The 20227-nt window shown below is 48.2% G+C and overlaps 1 protein-coding gene across 9 annotated transcripts; it reads left to right on the top strand.

Annotated features, from left to right (window-relative positions):
- Positions 1 to 5: 5 nt before the first annotated feature.
- Positions 6 to 18776, top strand: LOC104015740 (D-beta-hydroxybutyrate dehydrogenase, mitochondrial). 9 transcript variants are annotated; one of them, XM_087739115.1, is made up of 7 exons: positions 6 to 125; positions 3957 to 4067; positions 4642 to 4728; positions 11114 to 11255; positions 14623 to 14775; positions 16474 to 17001; positions 18605 to 18776. In XM_087739115.1, exons 1-6 carry the CDS (start codon positions 6 to 8, stop codon positions 16953 to 16955), a joined length of 1095 nt encoding a protein of 364 aa, XP_087595241.1. In that variant the 3' UTR covers positions 16956 to 17001; positions 18605 to 18776. The 9 variants fall into 9 exon arrangements, with proteins under 9 accessions (XP_087595241.1, XP_087595242.1, XP_087595239.1 ...); XM_087739116.1 differs by having other exon boundaries at positions 18589 to 18776; XM_087739113.1 differs by having other exon boundaries at positions 16474 to 18776.
- Positions 18777 to 20227: the final 1451 nt, after the last annotated feature.

Genomic DNA, 20227 nt, shown 5'->3' with positions numbered 1-20227 from the left:
TGGTCATGCGGGGCGCCGCGCTGCTGCTGGCGCTGGGTGCCGCGCTGCTGCTGGCGGGCGGCGGGCGGCGCCTGGGCCGCCGCCTCCTCTTCCTCCTGCCGCGGCGGGCCCGCCGCGGCTTGCCCGTGAGTACCGCGGCGAGCGGCCGGGCGCCTTCGGCCCCTCCTGGGGCTCGCCGGGGGGAGGCCTGCGGCGGCTCCCCCAGGCCCCAAGATGGCGCCGCGCTTCAGGCCCGCCTCTGCCGCCGGCTGCCGTTTAACCGGCCCGGGGCTGAGGCGTTGCGCCCGTGGCGGTTGCAGGCAGGCAAACGGCGGTGCCCGAGCGGGCGGCTGGGCTGGCGGAGGCCGAGCGCAGGCCCTGCCAGGGGACCTGCCACGGCGCTCGGCCGCTGCTGCCGTGCTGACCCCGCTTTACCTCACGGGGCTGGCGCAGCCGTGGGCGCGGGGGTTCTGTGCCAGTCCTCTAAATTTGGAGCGGAGCGTAAGGAGGGAAAAAAGCCCTGTGAATGGAACAGAATTGCATGAGCAGTCTCTTTTATACGTTCTAAAATACAACACAAAATGTCTGGGGTTCTTTCACTGGATTCGAGTGAACTTAGCTCTCGCTTACGCTCCAGACAGCCTTTCTGCAGGCACCGGGAAGAACTTGCAAGTGAACATGTTTTCCCTGCGGGGCCTCCAGCACAGTCGTGCCCCTCTGAAACGGCCAGATAACAGCTTTGGCCCCCTTGCAGCCTCCCACTTCGCTGTTCTTCCATCTGCTCTGCTCCTCTGACATTCCCCATCCCTGTCCCACCTGAGAAAATACCTTCCCTTTAGTGAATATTTTCAGGTCCTTCTCCTGGGGTTGAAAACCTCAGCTTCCTGATTCTGGAAAAAGGGAACAAGCAAAGTTTACTGTGTAACTGCTCTCATCTTCAAATTAATCTGTTTGATACAAGCAGATGGTGAGGGGAGGGCACAAGAGGGAACAGGATCCAGAAAACAAGTGATGCAGTAGCAGAAGATGAAGTCTAGGCAAGCATGGTGGGTTCCCACATCCAGAGGGGCTGAGGCTGAAAAAGCAGCTTTACTTTCTTTAGTCTCTTTTGCAATAAATGTGTATAATTTTGATAGATCACCTGCATGAATAAAATAAATTCTACTACTTAATAAAGCGATCATACCCTAGTAGGAAAAGCTAGTGAGGTGTGCGTACCTGAGCTGGCTGCAGGTTAAAATCAGGCTGCCTCGCTGGGGCTGTTTGAACTGCGTGGGATGTGTATTACAGTGCTGTGGGTCATGCAGCGGGGGTACAGACAGCATTACCCTGCCCAGGTGCCACAGCAGCACCTCCAGTACCAGAAGTTACTCGGCGCTCTTAGGAGGTCTCGGGTGCCCTGGCAGCGCTGTACACGAGTGCCGTCTCCTGTGCGGTATTTCCCGAGAGCACTGTGTGAGCGTTAGTGAGGGGGGCACCTGAAGTTCCTCAAAATGCTGATTAAGGTCACTGTGATGCCTGCCAGAGAGGTGATAGCTGGTCCTCTCTGCCTGCCTCAGCACTGTGTCAAACTGTAAGCTGCAGGCTGACTATATAAAACTCCAGGAACAAGGCCCATTAGGCTGTATCTTGGGAGTTTCAAAAGATAAGGACGATCAGGCTTTCCTGTGTTTGGAAGTTTTTAGGGGATAGAATCTTTTTGGCTGGGAATGGGGTCACTCCCTGCTCTCATCCCTGGGAGCTCTTTGTCGGCCAGGCATGGCACAAGGGCAGGGGCAGCTACAGATGTGAGAGCTAGTACATCCCTTGGGTTTTTGCACACTTGTTAGCGCTGCTGGCGCCTCAGTCTGTTATGAACCGTGCTGCTCTAGTCACATGTTTTTTTTACCAGCAATTAGGGTAATAGCAAATAATTAACAAATAATCACAGGAACCTTCTCATACTGTAAGTTGTTGCTCACTTTTCTCCCCATTATAGACAGCTGAGAGGACTTTTAAACCTCTTCCTTTCTGCCTACGTTTTGGTCATTTGTTTGTTGGTGTTTTTTTTAACCAAAGAAAGCAAACCAGCTGCTGAGAGCTAAAACCAGATGCACGCAGGAACACAGCCCAGCCATTTGCTTTTGTTTCCGGCAGCTGAGCTCTGTGCTTATCAGACCTGCTGATGAAGGAGCCAATAATGATGGTTGAGGATTGGGCATCTTCTTTGTTTGCCTGTCCTGGGCTCTGGAAGTGATCATGACTCCTTATCTCCTGCACAGTTCCTGCTCTTTTGGGAAGTCCTCTGTCTTCAGAATTCAGAGGCAAAGGGTCTAGGGAGGTGAGGCAGAGAAAAAAGTCAAATCCTTTCTTTTCCATGGGCCAGCTTGCTGAATTATTGTGGGAGGGAACCTTGGCAAATTCTGTGATCTGGTTCATACTTGATCCTCATCTCTCTTGGGGTTGTGTCACTGTAAGTTAAATTAAGACTGAGCACTGTATATTGAACTCTCATTTACTTTTTGTCCTTTAGCTGTAGCTACCTTCAGAGCTTTAGTAGAGCTAGCCTGTAGCTGGGTGCTCTTTGTCTGGGCGTAGGAATCGGTGTTAGTGTGGGGGTTTGTATTATAAATGCAGGATAGAAAGCAATAACTTCAAGATCAGTTATAGGACAGGACAGGGTGTAGCTTATTTGCATATTCCTCTCTGCTTAGGCTCATTGTGAGTTTGTGCAGTAGTGCGCTGATCGCTATCACCCTGCAATTATTCCTTATTGCCACTTCGCTACCACACATGTCAGTAAAACCAGATCAGAGAGCGCTGGTGATTGCCCCGTTTCTGTCTGAAAAAGTGGCTGGACAAGCCGGTACAATTCATACCGAAGTAGTATAAAATACAAATGTTCATATTCCAGCTGCTGTTAATACAGTAGCAGGGAATATTAGTTGCAGATATCACCACAGAGATGGAAGTGACCTCACTTCCTTATTGCTTTCTCTAGATTATTATTATATCGTGTTATTGCCTCACAGATATGATTTCAGTTTGGAGCAGTGTGCAACGCTGCAGCTGGGTGCCTGCTAGTTGGGTTAAGCGTTAGGAGTTGATTGCTTCACAGCTGTGGTGAGGAGAGCAGGGAAGAGATGGCTTTCAAGCAAAGAAAGAGGGTGAATGGGCAGTGTTTCGCTATAGGCTTTTCTTCAGGATTTTGGATTCTGTTTTCAGATCTGTCGCAAGCCTGTTGTGTCACACCAGATGGAGTATCGAATCTTCTCTCTCAATTTATCCGTCAGTCAAAAGATAATAATAATGTAGGAGAGAACCGTAGGATTTGATAAGTTGTTCCTGTTAAGACTGCAGCGTTTCAGAAGGAAACCCTACCCTGTAGTCACATTCCTGCATGCTGAAATACAGCGTGGAAAGTACCGCATAGAGTGGGAGTAGGTGGGGAACAGATAATGGAGTCACTCTGCAGTTAAAAGAGCTGCTGTACAGTTCAAGCAGGTGATATACTATCATTTGGATGTTTCCTATGCTGCTCTTTCTTATGATGCCTATGAGCTGGTAGATCACTAACTTCTTTTGAAATGTTTCTGTTTTGCTTTGGCCACTGATACTTGAAAGAAAGCGTTACTGTTCTAGCTCGGGTATCGGGGCAACACAAATTGTTACAGACCAGCAATTGAATAAATTTAGGGTTTCACAATAGTTGGGAGCTGGTTGTGTTTCTGCACAGGAATCTTGTCACCTCATTTATGCTGGTTGCCCCAGCAGAAGCTCCACTGAAATCGCTGGGTTTAGACTACGGTCAGGTTAGCGTGCAGACAGGTAACCTGTCTGTGGCCACTTAGACTTGCAGCTGGAATTGTACCTCCTAAACACTGTCTGGCCCTGGCTGCAGGGCTGCAGGCTGCTCCTGTGCGATGTCACTGGGTGCTGGTGGTGCCTGCAGCATTGCGATATTTGATAATATCATACTACTGTCTTTCCCCACACAGGCTGAAGGGAAGGCGGTGCTAATAACAGGCTGTGACAAAGGTTTTGGACATGCCTTGGCGAAACGGCTTCACGCAAAGGGATTTACTGTTTTTGCTGGATGTTTGCTCGTGGTGAGTAGTAATATTGATCAAAATTCTTCTCTGCTTGGAGAAAAATGCTTCTCAAGACAGCATCTTCATCTGCAGCCTCTGTTTACCCTAGTCCAAGACCTGAGGGAAGTGCAGTGGGCAGGGATCGTTACATCTTTCATTGCTTCATCTGCCTGTTGCATCTTGTCATTCCTGTAATTCTGAGCTCTTTTGGGCAGGGACTGTCTGTCAACTGCACGTTTGTACAGTAGCTTGCACAGTAGGGCACTGTTTGCTGATGGAAGCCTCTCAGCAATACCGCAACACACTCATTAAATCTGATAGTCCAAGATTGCTATGGCGCTGTGGCTTTCTGTCTTCCCTGGCATCTCTGTTGCTGTCTTTCATTCTGTCACTTTCCTTTGGCAACACTTTCCTCAAACTCATCTCCAAGCCACCTCTCTTGCCTTGTTCAGGTTCCGTTTCCAAAGTGTCTTCTAACTGTGCTTCTACAGTTTCAGTAGAAGCTATTCAGTTTCTGGATAGCTGAGTAAACAAATTTACCATATCTTTCTGATATATGTAGGTCTCACCCTCTGTCATCTGTGTTTGGCAGATGGCATCACTTGTTGTAAAAGATCCATTTAGGCACACTGAATCGGATGGGATTGCTGACCCGTCATCCCAGTCCCTGCTCTTGCAGGTAACCATGTTGTGTAATCCTCTTTATATACTGGGCCAGCTCCACTCCCATTTCTGCTGGGGTTTTACCCTTACTATGCTTTTTTGCTGTTTTGATATTCAAAACTCATGTCATTTCCAACCTGGATTGTTCAAAATCAGTTCATACCCACTTGTTTCTCTGTTTGAAGATGGCCATTTCAGCACAGGTGCTCAGGGACTGATGACCACAGATTTTTGAGTAGCGTGGAGGGTGAGAACAAAGAAAATAAGGTGGCCCTCGTTGCCTGTGTGATCTCAGCGGAGGTTACGTTCTTCCACCACACCAGAAGGGAAAGTTATTATCAGCTGACATATTGTGTAACTTGAGAGCAAGAGAGTCCTGTTGGAAAATTGCCACTATTTGGAAATTTCCATGCAGAGTCTCTGTAAATCCTTCAGTAATCATGTCATATGCTGCTTTGGGATGCCTGTCTCTGTGGTGATAGCAAGTCAGGCACTTGCTTTGCAGAGCAGCAGGTGTAGGGAACAGAAAGGACAGGGGAGATAGGGTGGTCTGAGAGGGCTGTTCAGAAGGCAGCACACTAGTGCAGAGCAGGGAGGGCCAGGCTCCATTTGAAGCCACATGAAGAACATAAATGCTCCTGAAGTGAGCCCTGCTTCTTGTTTTATTGATGAAAAAATATATATGACTTCTTGATCACAGATTATTACCTGTCCCAGAATGGCCAGGCAGCTCTCGGCATCACTTCTGATCTAGCCTGGCAATTTCTTACTCAGAGCCAAAATTGTTGTGGTTCCGTACTTATATTCTGTGTGGAAGTGGAAAACGCATCAGCAATCATAGTTGATCTGCAGGTGACTTTCAGGAGATTACCTGAGCACTTGACCCTGAAGGGGTAGAGAGTGGGAGAATGTGATTTTTCTTGTTCTGTGTGTTAATAAATTTTCAGGAGACTTGGACTCGGAGCCCCAGGATTTCACTTGTGGTTTTTTTCCCCTGCATTGTTAGTGTTATCTTATCTGCTGTTATATGCATCTGAAGGGCAGGGTCTGGTGGTAACACAGTTATCTGGATAGCTGTTGCAAAAATATTAGACAAATGCTTTCTACGGTTCTTGGGGCAGCCGGCATCCTCATGGAGCAGCCTTGTGTTTTAGATGGTTGAGGGAGATAACAGCCTAGGAATTTAAAATTTGGTGATGAGGAGCTTACTGAAAATCCAGTGGTAGAATGCATGTGGGATGCAAATGGTTATAAATCAAGAGCTGACTGCTCTGAGAAAAGGAAGTGTATAGTGACTGCCGAAAAGGATGATGGATCCAAAAGAAGCAGGAAACATCAGTGAAGGCGGGGAGCTGTTAGGTCAGACCACTTGTGAAGAACAAGGTATAAGCATATGAAAGGTTATTGCTGATAAGCGAAGGAGTGCACATGCAGCGTGGCTAAGGATGCAGCTACCCTGTGGTAACTGGCCGTGTGCATGTAACTCCTCAAGGCAAATGCAAGGAAACTTACCCTGTCATGAGAGAAGAGTGAGCTGCTGTTGGTTCACTGCAGGGTCAGAGCAGGTATGGGGGCAGTTGTCGCAGAGCAGATGCCAGGCTATTTGTTCACACATAGTTACTCCATCATCACTTACTTGCATGCTTTTATACTGAGAATTAAAGGATCCCTGATGTACTAGCCACCACAGAAAGCTCTTGCATTAAATACAAGATGGTACACTGTCAGGTGCATCAGGAGCTTTGTAATGATCAGACAGTCAAAAATAAAGCTACAGGAATAACAAGAATACTGCAAGCAGGCTGGGATAGAACTGGAGAGGATCGAGTGCAAAAGGGATTTCATTTAGCAAGACAAGTAAGTCTACAGAGAAAGTTTCTGTTAATATATTAGAATTAAGATGGAAAGACACACAGAAATTGAGAAAATAACCTGAAAAGTATGAAGTACAGAAAAAGTTGAAATAATCATTTCCTTATTTTCTTCGATCTTACTGAAAAAAAGGATAAATTGTTTTCAGATGCCTACTGCCAGCAATTTTCATGAGGACTGCAGGTGAGAAAAGGGAAAGAACAGGGAATGTTTACATAAATGGGTGTGTTCAAGTTCACCAGGCCTGGCGAAATGAACTGAAGAGCGTTTTGAAGGATGAGCCATTGTGATTTCTGCCTCATGGGTGATATTTTCAGGAGCATCTGGAGGCCAAGGGATTTCCAGCAGGCTGGAAGAGGGCAGGTATTATACTTGCCTTCCCAAAGGAGACAGACCTCTGGAATTGCCAACCAGGCAGCTCACCTTTGGTGCGCTAGATGAAGTTGCAGCACGCTGATCTGTCAATTTTACAAATGTCTAGATCATAGTGTGATACACACTGTCTGTATAAGTTTACCGGGGACAGACTGTGCCATGTCAGTCTAATCTCAGTCTGGCTGAGCAACAGAGTGGTTAAAGGGGAAGGAATAAATGTATCCTGAATAAGGGTTTTGACACAGTCCCTCATGATAGTCTCATGAGCAAACTTCCACTCTAAGCTTGTGACTGCTGTTCAGTCCCAGTGAAATTTTCTTGGATGTGCCCCCTGGAACAGAGTTCACTTGGAAAAAAAAAAAAGTGCATGGTGCCAAGCAGGGAGGATTGCAGGCCCTTTGGGGAATAGGGTTCAAAGTGATCCTGATAGACTGGATGGAGTCTGAAATCAATTAGATGGTATCCAGTAATGACAAATACAAGGAAACGCAGGAAGGGAGCGGGTGGATAGGCAGCAGCGGGGGGGGGAGCTGGCGCAGATAGAGCGAGCCGGCCGGATCCACGGGTGTTGAGCATTGTGTTTGTGGCTTCCTGATTCCCACTGACACCTCGCTGCGGGTGCCCAAGTGCTTGCCAGGACCTAATCCTGAATCCCATGAGCTTCCCTGAGAAAAGGCCATGGCTTGGTCCGTTAGAGGAGGGCTCTGCTAACAAGGCCCTGTGTGATCTGCCTGTCCCTCAGCACCAGCGGCATTGGGATCCTCTGAACCAGAGCAGGGGAGAGGTGCGAGGGAAGGAAAGGGGAGGCAGCCGAAATGCTGGAGCAAGTCTCCTCTGCTGGGTGGAGCGGGCTTGTGTGGCTGTCAGGCTTCCTGCCCAGGATCAGCCCCTGCTAGGCGGAGGGTGGGTTGGGCGGCCAGAGCCGTGCTGGGCTGCGAGGGCAGGATAACGGGGGAAATGAGATAGCTGGGAGGAAACGGCCAAGTCCCACTGAAGGCCTCTCTGGAGAGTACTTGGGCAGCAGGCTGGGCTGGAGCAGGGCGACTTTCAACTCTGATGGAACTGGGAAGGGCAAGCTGGGAGATTCTCTGAGAGGACAAAAATCAGACCAAAAAAAGTGACAGCGAAGGAAGCGGGAGAGAGGTTTTGCAGGAGCAGTTGGGCCACTGCTGCCAGGACCCCGCTCGACTCACGCTGCTGCGTGGCTCCTGCTGGTGAGTCCCAAGGTCACGAAGGCCATCCCAGGGAGGACAGCCTGGCTGCTGCCACGGGAACTGCTCCAGGTGTTTTCCCAGCCAGCAAATTTCCAATTTAAAAATCAAGGAGGAAGCACCATGTGGGTATCTGAAGAGGGAGTGTGCTTACAGCCCCTGAAGACCACAGACCATAAGATGATGTTCACTTCTGTCCATAAAAATACATGGCTGCTGCATTTCTGAAGAGGTTTTCTGGACGTAAGCATTAAGCAGTTTGTTTTACAGTTAAACGGTGTCTGAGATGGTGTCTGAAACTACGAAAAGTGCTTCCAATTGATATTGCACATTGAAGTCAGCCTTCCAAAATCAATATGTTTTGTCAACAATGAATAAATTGTAGCTGGGAATGTAACTTTGCAGATTGAGTTGCATTGGTGATAGGGGAAAATTCATTTCAATATGCATAATACAAACTATTTATACTGGATTTTTATGACTTTGTTTCTCAAAAACAGTGGAAGTATTTCTTGTTTAGTTTATAAGGATTATGAAAGATTAAAAAACATGCAGGGAAAGACATTGACCCGTTGGAGCAGGTCCAGAGGAGGACCACAAAAATGATCAGAAGGCTGGAACACCTCTGCTATGAGGAAAGGCTGAAAGAGCTGGGGTTGTTCAGCCTGGAGAAGAGAAGGCTCCGGGGAGACCTTATTGTGGCCTTTCGGTACTTAAAGGGGGCTTATAAGAAAGATGGGGACAGACTTTTTAGCAGGGCCTGTTGCGATAGGACAAGGGGTAATGGTTTTAAACTAACGGAGGGTAGATTCAGACTAGATATAAGGAAGAAATTTTTTACAATGAGGGTGGTGGAACACTGGAACGGGTTGCCCAGAGAGGTGGTAGATGCCCCATCCCTGGAAGCATTCAAGGTCAGGCTGGACGGGGCTCTGAGCAACCTGATCTAGTTGTAGATGTCCCTGCCCATTGCGGGGGGGATGGACTAGATGGCCTTTAAAGGTCCCTTCCAACTCCAACTATTCTATGATTCTATGAAAGGTGTTTTCAGTGCTCTGAAATGACAACTGGTACTTGAGTACAGATATAGTTAAGTTTTTGTTTCTATATAGATGCAGTAAATCTCTCTCTTTACAAGCTGAATTAGCTCCACTTTATTCACTGTTAAGTACCTGAAAGTTGCTTTGTATAACTCAGTGAAATGCAAGAGCATCTTCCAGAAATATAGTGAGGCATCACACAACCCTCACCCGTTTCAGAGGGAATATAATATTTTGTTCACTACGTTATTAACTGCTTGTAATGCCACTTTCAGAGATTCTTTTTGTGGCTAGATAAGAGGGCTAGACACAGCATGCAACCATGTTTGATGTGCATTAGAAAAGCTTGAAGTCTTTATTTGCTGTTTTTGTGATACCTGGAAATAAGTCAGCTGTGAAATGATACGCAGCCATGGGGCCAGAAACTCATTCCTACTATTGTCATAGCTCTGGTGTAACTACGTATTGATTTTTAAGAGAGCTACCCTGTTTTGCACAAGGCTGTGATGGACATTTCAGCTCTTTTCCTTCATTACACGTCACTGTTCACTGGACTGAAGGTGGAGGTGAGATGTTGTATACTATATTCATTAAATAGCCTGTGATATGTATAGAAAAACTGAGCGGTTACATGTTTCTTACCTCAGCCTGGCTGCAGAGGCAGCTGAGCAGGTGACTGTGGGAGGGCTGCTTGCCTTGTTTGCCCTTGTGCTGTGGGAGTTGGTATCAAGTGCTAAAGGAAGACTGGCAGCCAGGCATGGTGACTCACCAATTCATAACTTCTCCCTCCCTAATGAGGCAGAGCCTGTGATTCAGGGAGTAGTTTGATGAATTAAATCTCGAGCCTGCTGTGGAACTCCATGGCTAATCTGTGCTCTTTTCACTTGTACTTCTGATATACCGCCTGAGTGAGGCTGTAAGGCTTAGGCAGCAGTCCTGTCTGGAAGTGACCAGATAAAATTTGGAATTGTAACTGTGTTTGGGTTTGACTAAACAAAACAACCCAACACGATAGTAACAGAATCTCTAACGATAGCCAGGGGGTGCAGGGGCGGAAAGAGGAAAGAAAGGAAAAGGATAGAAAGGAAAGCAGAGCCATCACATTCTTATTACCTATAGTGTGAAAAAAAAAAAAAAAGATTTGTTCTTGCTTCCTCAGCCGGAATCTCGTCCTTTCATGGCTCATGTCTATAATCTTGTCATTGCGTGGCAAATCTCTGCTGTGCGTGTATTCCTGTGCATCAGTTCTGCTGTGTAGTAAGAGCAAAATATTATCGTATAGGTTCAGCTGTAAATGTTTCCTGCTGTATCCTATAGCATCAGACTATTTGCTGTTAGGCATGCCAAAGGTGTCCCTGCTGTCTTGTTTCCAAAGTGGTCTGGCAATACTGTTTCATTAGAAGCCAGGCAATAATTTGGAATGAGATGAGTACAGTGCCTAATTAGCCTTTTGCTTTTAAGCTGGAAAATCTGGCTCCAATTTATGTACAAGTGTTTCCTATGTTACCTGCAGAGCATGGAGACTGAGGCAGCAGAGTTGGGGATAACCAGGGTTGGGGAGGCACCAGAGTTGGGATAACCAGGGTTATCCCAGGCTGGCACAGTATTTGACATTGTTATGGATGTGAAACCCTTCGTGTGAGGAGCAAACAGCAGGGACTTTGGGACCCTTCAGAGCAGTGGGTCATTGATGCAGGTGTAGGGGCTGTGCTGGAATAGGAAGATGGCCATGGGTTGCACACTGGTTCGTGTGGCTCGTTGTGCCTATTTGTGCACCAGGTTTATACCTCTGTGTGCAATTTCAGTAGCTTCTATTTCCTGTCCATGTGACCATGCCTGGCCCCAAGCTGCATTACTGTTCCTTGTCTGTCTTAGCAGGACATCTTTCTTTTCTGCTGAGCAGGATGAGAATGGAGACGGAGCCAGGGAGCTCAAGAACATGAAATCAGATCGCATGAAAGTGCTACAGATGGATGTGTGCAGTGACCAGGAGGTGGCTCAGGCTGTGGATTTTGTGAAGAGGACCCTGAAGGACCCAGAGGAAGGTATGTGGGGATCTTTGTATTTGCAGCACAGCTGGCTCTTTGCTGTGCTCACAGAATCCTTCCTACAGAGCACGCCATGCACTAGCCAGGCCATTCCTTCTCTGCACCACCAAAAGAGGATTAACAAGCCTGGAGGCCTGTGACAGTGTGTGGCTGGCAGTCAGGCAGTGCTGTACCTGGGTCAATGGGGAGAATTCTCTTGCTGTTGATGTGCCGGCCACGTGGAAAGAAGCCAAGACAGGCTGAAAGATTAGGCTCTAACTCTACACCCTGTAAAAAGTGGTGAGTGGCAGCAAACCCACAAGAGCCTGTGTCTTTCTCCTTGAGTGTCTGTGAAGGGCATAGGATGGCCAGAGCTTGATCCCCTCCTGGTGCTCCTGCTGCAGCCTGGCTCACAAAGACTTTTCTGTAGTGACCCTGCTAGTGAAGAGGTGATGGGCCCTGGCTGTTTACTGCTGTCCCTACTGCTGTGCTGGTACAATCTGTTCCTGTAATTGAATGCTGAGCTGGAGCACAAACCTGACCTGCCCCCAAACCTGGATTATTCTTCAGCCAGGTCAATCCATGCTTTCAGTTTGCCATGCAACATCCCAGAGGTGATGTGACGCAGTGTTTGCAAAACCTCATGCGTAGCAGGGAGAGAGAGAAGTCTTGCATCCTTGATCAGCAAGTTGGACCGGTTCCTCTTGCTCTTGAGAGCCTTATCCTGTAGTACTTTGCTCCAGCACAGTGTGCAAAGCAGCAAAGGCTTCTTTTTAGGCCCATCAGTGTGACTGAGGTTTGGGACTTGCCAATAAATAGTGCTTAATAAATAAGTGCTGTAACATAGCGACTATTGAGACTGAGGTGCCTTGCGCAGAGGTGCTTGTTGCACACTGAGTGTGGCCCCAGAGGAGCTAGTGCAGAACGGTTCTTGTGCTGTACCTTTATACCTCTTCTCCCTATGCTGTGTACCTAACGCTGAACTCATTTTGATAGCAGTGCCCCTGTTTGTTTTCACTCTTATGCAGTTCCCACTGTATTGTTGACACTAAAGAAATAATAGTGATAAGGCTCTGCTCAATAAACACGCTGCTGTCCAGCAAACAGCCCTGTGACCAGGTACCTATCAGCACTTTGTTCTGTACGTAACGTCACCTGATCAGTGAGCAATGAAATTCCAAGAATGAACTCTTGTAAATAATGTTTTCATGAACGTCCCTGAATCTGATCTCGTAACACAAGAAATGGGAAATCATTGTAGAGAAATTTAGAATCAGGAATATTCTGCAGAGGTCACTTTGGGACTGACAGTTTAAGTCTTTTGTGGTCCGTGGTAAATCTCTGCCAAATTTGCTCTGCATAACTTCTTGTTCCTGGTGAAATTATACCATCAGATGCCCTGTTTCCACAATCCTCCTGCTAGCAATTAGACCCTGCTTTGCAGCAGAGCAGGGGACCCCATTCAGGCTGAGATGCTGTGCTGGCTGCCAGGTGAGTGTGAATTTCAGAGTTATCTTGACCGATTAAAGCTGGCAGCTTCAGTAAGTGCAGCACCGACAGGCAGGGGATCTTGGGCAGAGCAGGAGTAGAACTACCTGACTGCAACATTTAGAAACTTGAATTAATAAAAACAGAAGTAAGGATAGGTGAGCAAGATGTTTTCTTGGCTTTTGCTGCAGGCCACGACTTAGCTGTTATCCCAAAGAGCCCCTGGGGCTGTTGTGGCCTTGTGGGGATTGGGAAAGGGTTGTTCTGGAGGAGGATAGAGCTGCAGGCCAGTGAACTGGAGCAATATTCACTGCTGTCTGTCAGAGACAGGTGTGCAGGGCAAAAGGGGTGCTGGGATCATCGTGCGAGAGCTGGGAGATGCGGGAATGGTGACAGCTATAATAGGCAAATCCATTCTGGGACAGACCATGAGGGAATGGTTAATGCACTGTTATCACTGGGTAGGACGTGACCTTATCTGGTCTGCTATAGACAGCTTGTCAACGGCCTTCAGGGAAAACGAACTTAGCTGGAAACAGGGCAGGGTTACTAGGGCCAGTGTGAGAGTAGAGAGTCAGTCTAGCAAGGGCATGTTGGTGTTTTTAAATGCACCAGGAGGATAAATTCCATTGGTATTTATTGGGCAGTGATGGAATATTGCAATTTGCTTACAGGGCCATGTTTGGTGCAATGGTTACTGTCTGACCATGAAAAAATATAGGCTGGTAGTTATTAAAAAATGACTTTCATACATCAGAGCAGGGAAGCTATGGAGCAGAGGCAGGGCAAACAGCCCAAAAAATTCTGAGAGAGCACTTGATAAGTTTTGTCAACAGGGCGGCATGACGTGGGTGCTTTTGATAGCAATGTCAGAGTTCCTTGGACATGAAGACTCATCCTTAGCCCTGTGTGTGTTCTCGGTGGTAAGAAGAAGGTTAGGGAGTAGAAGGGGGCCCTGACACCAGCTGGGTACTTACACAGTGAAAAATAACCATGCTGTATGACAGGACATCTAATGAGAAGCAACTCTGTTATCTTGTTCAAGCTCCTCTGTTTGTTCCTCCTGCAGTTTATGGCTGCTTAGTCCTGTGCTTCAACAAATTCACAAAGCGTGGACTCAGTCCTACAAGTGCTTGCCTCTGGGACTCCTGCAGTAATCACTTCGAAGGGTCAAGTCCTCAGTGACCTGCTAAGTCCTGGACACATAAGGGGCTCAGTGCAGAAGCTCTTGGTAAGCGCAGTCAATTTAATTTTGACCGGACTGCATGCACAAAAGATGTTCGTTTTTAAATTCTAGTAGTTTTAAGGGTTGGTCGTAAGTTTGCCATCTTCTACTGTAGTTAGGATTCAGGGAAACCAAATACCTGAACTAAAATACAGTAGCTGTTAACTGGGCCATGAACCTGCAGGTCAATACCATGCACCTTCCAAAACAGTGAGTCAGAGTTGTGAAGGGGATTTAGAAATCCAAGATAGCTGTTTTCCTTCCATTTTTTTATTTTTAAATTGAGGGAAAGTCCAGCCCCTTCCAAATTGCAAAAGCCATGATAAAGTCACCGAGTGAAGACAAACCTGGGACCAACAGGAACATAAAAGAGGGTCAGCCAGATCCGGCCGTACAAAGCCCCAGGACAGCATTTGACCTTAGAGGAGACATTCAGGGAGGCAATGCTTGTGTGACCCCATCACTCTCCCTGGTGCTCCAAACAAGCCCCACTGGCTTCACTTCTGGTATACCAAGAGTGTATTTCATCTTCTTGCTGGGTTTTTCTCTACAACTTTTTTCTACAAAACTGCCCAGTTCTTTGTCAAGGGGCTGGGTTACTTTGAACAAGGAAAGCTGCTTCTCTGCAACACTCTTCCTCATTCCACTCTTTAACCGTGTGTTTGCCGGCAGGTCTGTGGGGCCTCGTGAACAATGCTGGCATCTCAACCTTTGGAGAGGTGGAATTTGCAAGTTTAGACAACTACAAGAAGGTGGCAGAGATCAACCTGTGGGGCACCGTGAGGGTGACAAAGGCTTTCCTGCCCCTCATTCGCAGAGCTAAAGGTACGTGCTGGGCAGTGTGGCAAGACTCAGAGAGAGCTTTTGCAGCACAGCAGAGAGATGTAGCTAAAAATCATGACTCAGACTCTGCTTCGAGGAATGCCTGTGCAGTCCAAGGAGGGTGTCTAAGGCATGCAGGCAAACTAGACAGCAGGGTTCAAAGTGCTGTGTAAGCATTTGGTGGCATTGCCACTCCAGGGGCAGGCCAGGCACCTACACAGCAGGTGCTATCTTAAACATCCCAGGATGTCAGAGACCTTCATGCAGTGCTGGCAGATACGACACAGGACCCCAGGCCGCCTTTAGAAAAAGTGAATGGAGGCCAGACAAGATACTTCTGGCCTCCAAAGTCCACCAAGGGTTTATGTTTGGATAACTGAATCTTCCCCCTTCATGTTACTCAATTCACAGGTGATTGCAGAGTGGTAGTGGTGGAATGAATGAGGGTCAATAACAGCCATTTTAGATATCTTGCAAGACAACAGTATTATCAAAAATCTTTGTTTTATTGGGGGGAAAAAAAAAAAAGACAAAAGATATGTATGAGCAGAACTCTGAAAAGCTTCTTTATTTAGCATGTGTGGGAGAATGCTGGCACAGCTGTGTGTTCTGTGAGGACAGAAAGGGGTTATATTGAGAAGATTGCTCAGATACCATTTCCAGAAAGTAAGTACCCACTTAAATAAGCCCCGTCTCACTACAAAAGGTAGCTTACCCATCAGGTCACCAGGTGGTTCTCACAGTCCCTCCAAGCTGCGTTTAGGTCTGGAATGAGAGAGCAGAGCCACCCACTTGTTTCTCAGCTAAAATTTCAAGCTGCAGAAGGGTGTCATGCTCCACACTGTGAAAATCCTCTCTGTAAAAATAGCTGGTGAGATTTCAAGGGCCTGTTTGTAAGTGCATCCGAAACCATAACCGCACACATCCTGGGGAAGGACAGGGCCACCGACAGAAGAGTGACCACTGCTGTCACTGCCCCTAGGCAGTGCATGATCTAACACAAGCTGCCAGAGCTCTGCAATTGGGCTGGCATGGGCTGCTGGTGGGAGTTAGGACAATTGCTCTTCACTGCCCCGTAGACAGCAGCATGTCAAGTTTCCTCTCTGTTTGTCCCGAGCATGTAGCACTCTGGGCACTCCTGGCCGGCCAGCTGGGTGAGCAGGCTGTGCTGCTTGTGCTGCAGGTTCAGAGAAACCTCTACTGGTTCTCTGCCATCCAGCTCAGGTCTAGAAGCCTGTAGCTGTGTTAGGCAGAGTGGCTGCAGATGAGCTGTCATGCTTACAGAAAGAACCAGAGCGCTTGTATGGCATCACGCTGTGTTGTGCGCTTTCCCTGCTAGCTGAGAGTTTGAACCCTTCTCTAGCAAGACGCAGGAGCGGGGCACACTGATGTGAGAGCACACAGCTAGTAGCCTCAGAAGCTCTGGGTACGACCATACTTGGAAATTAGGAGGGAAGGTCTTGCATGCTTTGTAAATCCTTTTCAATATAGAGGCAGGCATGTGTACCATCCATGGAGGAGGTCAGAGCAGGGGCCAGCCTTGCTTGAGTCAGGAGAGAGAGGCTCCTTGACAGGGGATTTGAACACCTCTTCAAGATTCAGATTTTACAAATTGGCATCATCCAGCAAAGCACATGTTACTGGGATGCTCTGGCTGCTGCTTCTGCAGCCCTTTATCTCTCCCTGCTCTTTTCTCTCTAGGCCGTGTGGTGAATATCACAAGCATGTTGGGACGGATGGTGAGTCCATCACGCTCCTGCTATTGCATTTCCAAATTTGGCGTGGCAGCCTTCTCTGACTGCCTTCGGCAGGAGATGTACCGCTGGGGCGTCAGAGTCATCCTCATTGAGCCCAGTAACTTCGTGGCAGCGACGGGCATCCTGACGGCAGATGGCATCGACAAGCAGGCTGAGGCACTGTGGAGCGGAGCCAGCGACACTGTGCGGGAGGACTATGGGAGGGAATATTTCACTCGCCACGTGGCCCTGATCAAGTCCTTTGTTAACAGTGGTCTGAAGGACATGTCTCCAGTCTTGAATGACATCACCGATGCGCTCACTTCCATGCACCCAAACAACCGTTACAATCCCATGGAGACCTACTGGTGGGTGAGGCTGCAAGTCATGACTCACCTGCCCACTGCCATTGCAGACTGGCTTTACATCCCTGCAGCCACCCTGTAAATGGCCGTCCTTCAGGCATCCTTCCAGTGCTCGTACGCACACACAGGTTAGAGCTGACGTCGTCAGGGCTGTCTGCACCCCTTGCTGATGCATCTCCCCTGTAGACGCATGTGCTTTCACTTTGGGTTATGGCTTCAAGTCTTGTGTTGTGGGATGCTGAGAACAGCATGGCTTTTTTGGTTTTTTTCCTAATTCTTGCTCTTTGTATTCACTGCTGTCCTGATTAAAGTTGAAAGGTGTTTTCCTTTTAACTGTAGAGGAGGCAGAGGAAGGTTGACATAATGGGTCAAATATTTGGCTAGTGTAATTAGGTCAGCAGAGTTCCCCCAGTGATCAATTTGGCTCATTAATGGGCTCTCGCTTTTCCTTACAAGGCTGCTAATAGCAGAGCAAAGCTGTTGCTATGAGATGTCTAGAAGGGAGAAACTAAAATGGGAAACAAAACCAGAGTTTTCCATTTGATTGAAAATGGGTCAGTCACAGCCTTCCGTTGTTTTCATGATACTCCTAGGAAGCTCTGCTGTGCTGTAACTGTCTGTTCTTTCCAGGAAAGCAGCAACGCTGCCTCTAAACAGCCTCATTACCTAGCTCGGGGGCGTCAGATCCCTGCAAAGAAGGGTTCTTCCCTCCCAGCACTGTGGCCAGGAGCTGCCAGAGCCAGCGACTGCAGGCAAGCTGGGCAGGCAAAAGCCCTTCTAATAATGAGTGAGGTCTGAGCCATCACGCAGGCAGTCCCTGTGGATGCTGGGACTTGCAGCCTCTCTCCACCCATTAACTGATGAGCTTTGTGGGACAGGCTTGAATCTGATGTAGCAAACAAATTTGGCTCCTCTGCTGCCTTAGATACTGGTGCCTGAACTACTCAGCTGTGGTACAGACACTGTCCAGCCGCCCCCCCCCGCCTCGCCCACATCACTGCCCCATGCTAGGCTCCCTCTTGCTGGTGAGGGAGCTGGTCTTGCTTTCCCAAATCAGTTTTTTGGTTTCATCTCCTCTGCACTTAGCAGTGACAGGGACACTGTGCAGCCAGTGTGGTCTGACTATGAGCTCTGGAAGGGTGCTTTAAGTGACACGTTTCCTTTTTTTAATATTGCACAATGAAATTTCCATGTCACACGTGATTGTCTCCTCAGAGAACTTCCTGATAACTGGTACGAGCTACTTTTGCACAGTATCTCCAAGGATCTCTCCTGTTGGCCACATACAGGGATTTCAATCATTTTTCCAAGTGCTGGGGCTGCCTGGCCTCACGCCCCGTTCCCTCTGTCCCAGTGGTGACTGCTAGTGGAGCAGCCAGCGGGCTGTGGGCACTGCTGGCCAGGCTGGGACCCTACCCTCTCACTCTAGGGACCAGCTTTCTCTTCTACTGCTAAACTTTGTTCTCTTTTGTCCTATGGGAGATTAAGTGACTACGGAAAGAGCTTATTGTTTGCACTTTTCTCATCTGTCTCTGCTAGCTCTGAGTTGGAAACTGTGCCATAAACTTTTTATATGTCGCTGGCTGTAAATGCTTAGAGCCTGCATGCAGCCGTGAATGCTGTGATGTCTGAGGGGGAAAGTAGGCTTCCCTTGAAGATGCTGTGGAGGTAGCTTGTATTACAAGTAACAGCTGCTGGAAATGCTGGCTCTGCAGTTCTTCTCTATTCCAGATCATCAGCACATGGAGATTGCCTGGGGTCCAGGACTCAGAACGATCCCACTGAACTGCAGCTTAAGCGGTGTGGTAATCACTTCTGCTCCCTGCACTGTGAAATGTGAGTAGTGTTAAGTAGCACTGATTTGCACAGAGAGAAAAATAAACTGTGAGATTTGTAAAGCACATGTCTGTGTCTCCAGTGCTCATTTCTACGTTGTTTTTCCCACCCCTTTTGCATCTGAGGTCGGGATGTAATTGCGCTCAGTAATGAAGGAGGTGGCAGTGGTTCAGCAGGTAGTGGGACTGTGGAGGCTCAGTGAGAACTGCCTGGAGCACAGCGGGCAGCATGACCCACTTCATCAGGGGACGGCAGCTAGAGAGGCCTCTCTGCAAACAAACACACCGTCAGTGTTTGTACTTTATGTGGTTTCCCTCAAATGACAGTGCTGAGAGAGTGGTTCTGTGCATTATTCATTGCCTCAGCACTCTGCGTGTAATTAATCCAAATGCTACACCTGCCTGTTAATAAGAATTAGCTCTTCTCACAGACAGAACAGACACTTGCAAGCCAAGAAGTGTTCGAGGCCATGCAAGGACCTTGTGGCCGAGTCAGGGTTAAGATTTCGCAGCATGTGAGTGCCAGTCCCTTCCTCTGCCCCCTGAGAAGTGCTCAGGTGAGCTGTCAGTGCCTGACCTGGTTTCTGCCTGGGCAGGGAGCTCTGGGTGGATGTCTGGGAGCGAGAGGAGCAGAGCGCTGGTGCGGCAGGAGCAAGTACCAACCGTTTCTGTACGGCGCAGATGATCATGTGAACTCAGCCAGTGGAGCAAAGCCAAGATGACCGAGCAGGTCCCTTCCCATCTTGAGCTTCCAGCGGCTGTTCAGTGTCCAGTGAAAACTTGGTTCTGAAATCTATTTCCTGAGGCAGCCAGACCTTGTTTTGCACCATAATGTTGCATTAATGCAGGCAATGAGAGCAGATGGTTATCTTGCTGGTGAATAACAGGGGGAAGAAATCTCAGTTCCGTTTGACAGTGACCTTCAAAGCCAGAGGACAGAGCACACAGAAGGAAGTTCAGTGAAATCCCCTGGAAGTCCATGCTCATTGCTGCTGTGGTATCCTACGAGGAGTTAGGCTGCCGAAGGTACCTGTGGCTTTTCTTTCAAGGGCCAGCTGCTGAGGCTGTGGCAGTGTCCTACCTTTTTCTGCATGTTTCTCACAATGCTGTAGAAGACCACGATGGTACGGCTCCTTGGTGCACCCTCTAGCCTTTGTAAGTGTTCCTGTTTTCCCTTTCAGATCAGCATGGTCCTCTACGATGACACTAGGAACCAGGAGGTGGTCCTCTGCATGTCATGTTTGCTGTGGTTCAGTTTAACACAGCAAGGGGCCTGCTGGGGTCTCCCAAGCGAGCGCTGTGAGTCTGGATACTCCAGATCGCTTCAGGTTCTTTCTGTCTTGACCAAAAACCAAGTCCCAAAGCAGTGACAAGTCCCAGTGTGTGTCCCAGACCCCATGGCACCTGTGGTTCCTGGTTTAGCCCCAACATGAAACCTCCACTAGCAGCAAAGGGAGAGTTTAGAAGACAAAAAGTTTATTGCGGGTGAAGTGCATAAAGATTGTCTCTAAAAGCCAAG

This window comes from Nipponia nippon, unplaced genomic scaffold, assembly GCF_047370975.1.
Source record: "Nipponia nippon isolate SJK-2023a ecotype South Korea unplaced genomic scaffold, ASM4737097v1 scaffold_7, whole genome shotgun sequence".
In the NCBI taxonomy this organism is placed as follows: domain Eukaryota; kingdom Metazoa; phylum Chordata; class Aves; order Pelecaniformes; family Threskiornithidae; genus Nipponia; species Nipponia nippon.
The sequence above is the reverse complement of the archived record's forward strand: the minus strand, read 5'-3'. Positions and strand labels throughout refer to the sequence as shown.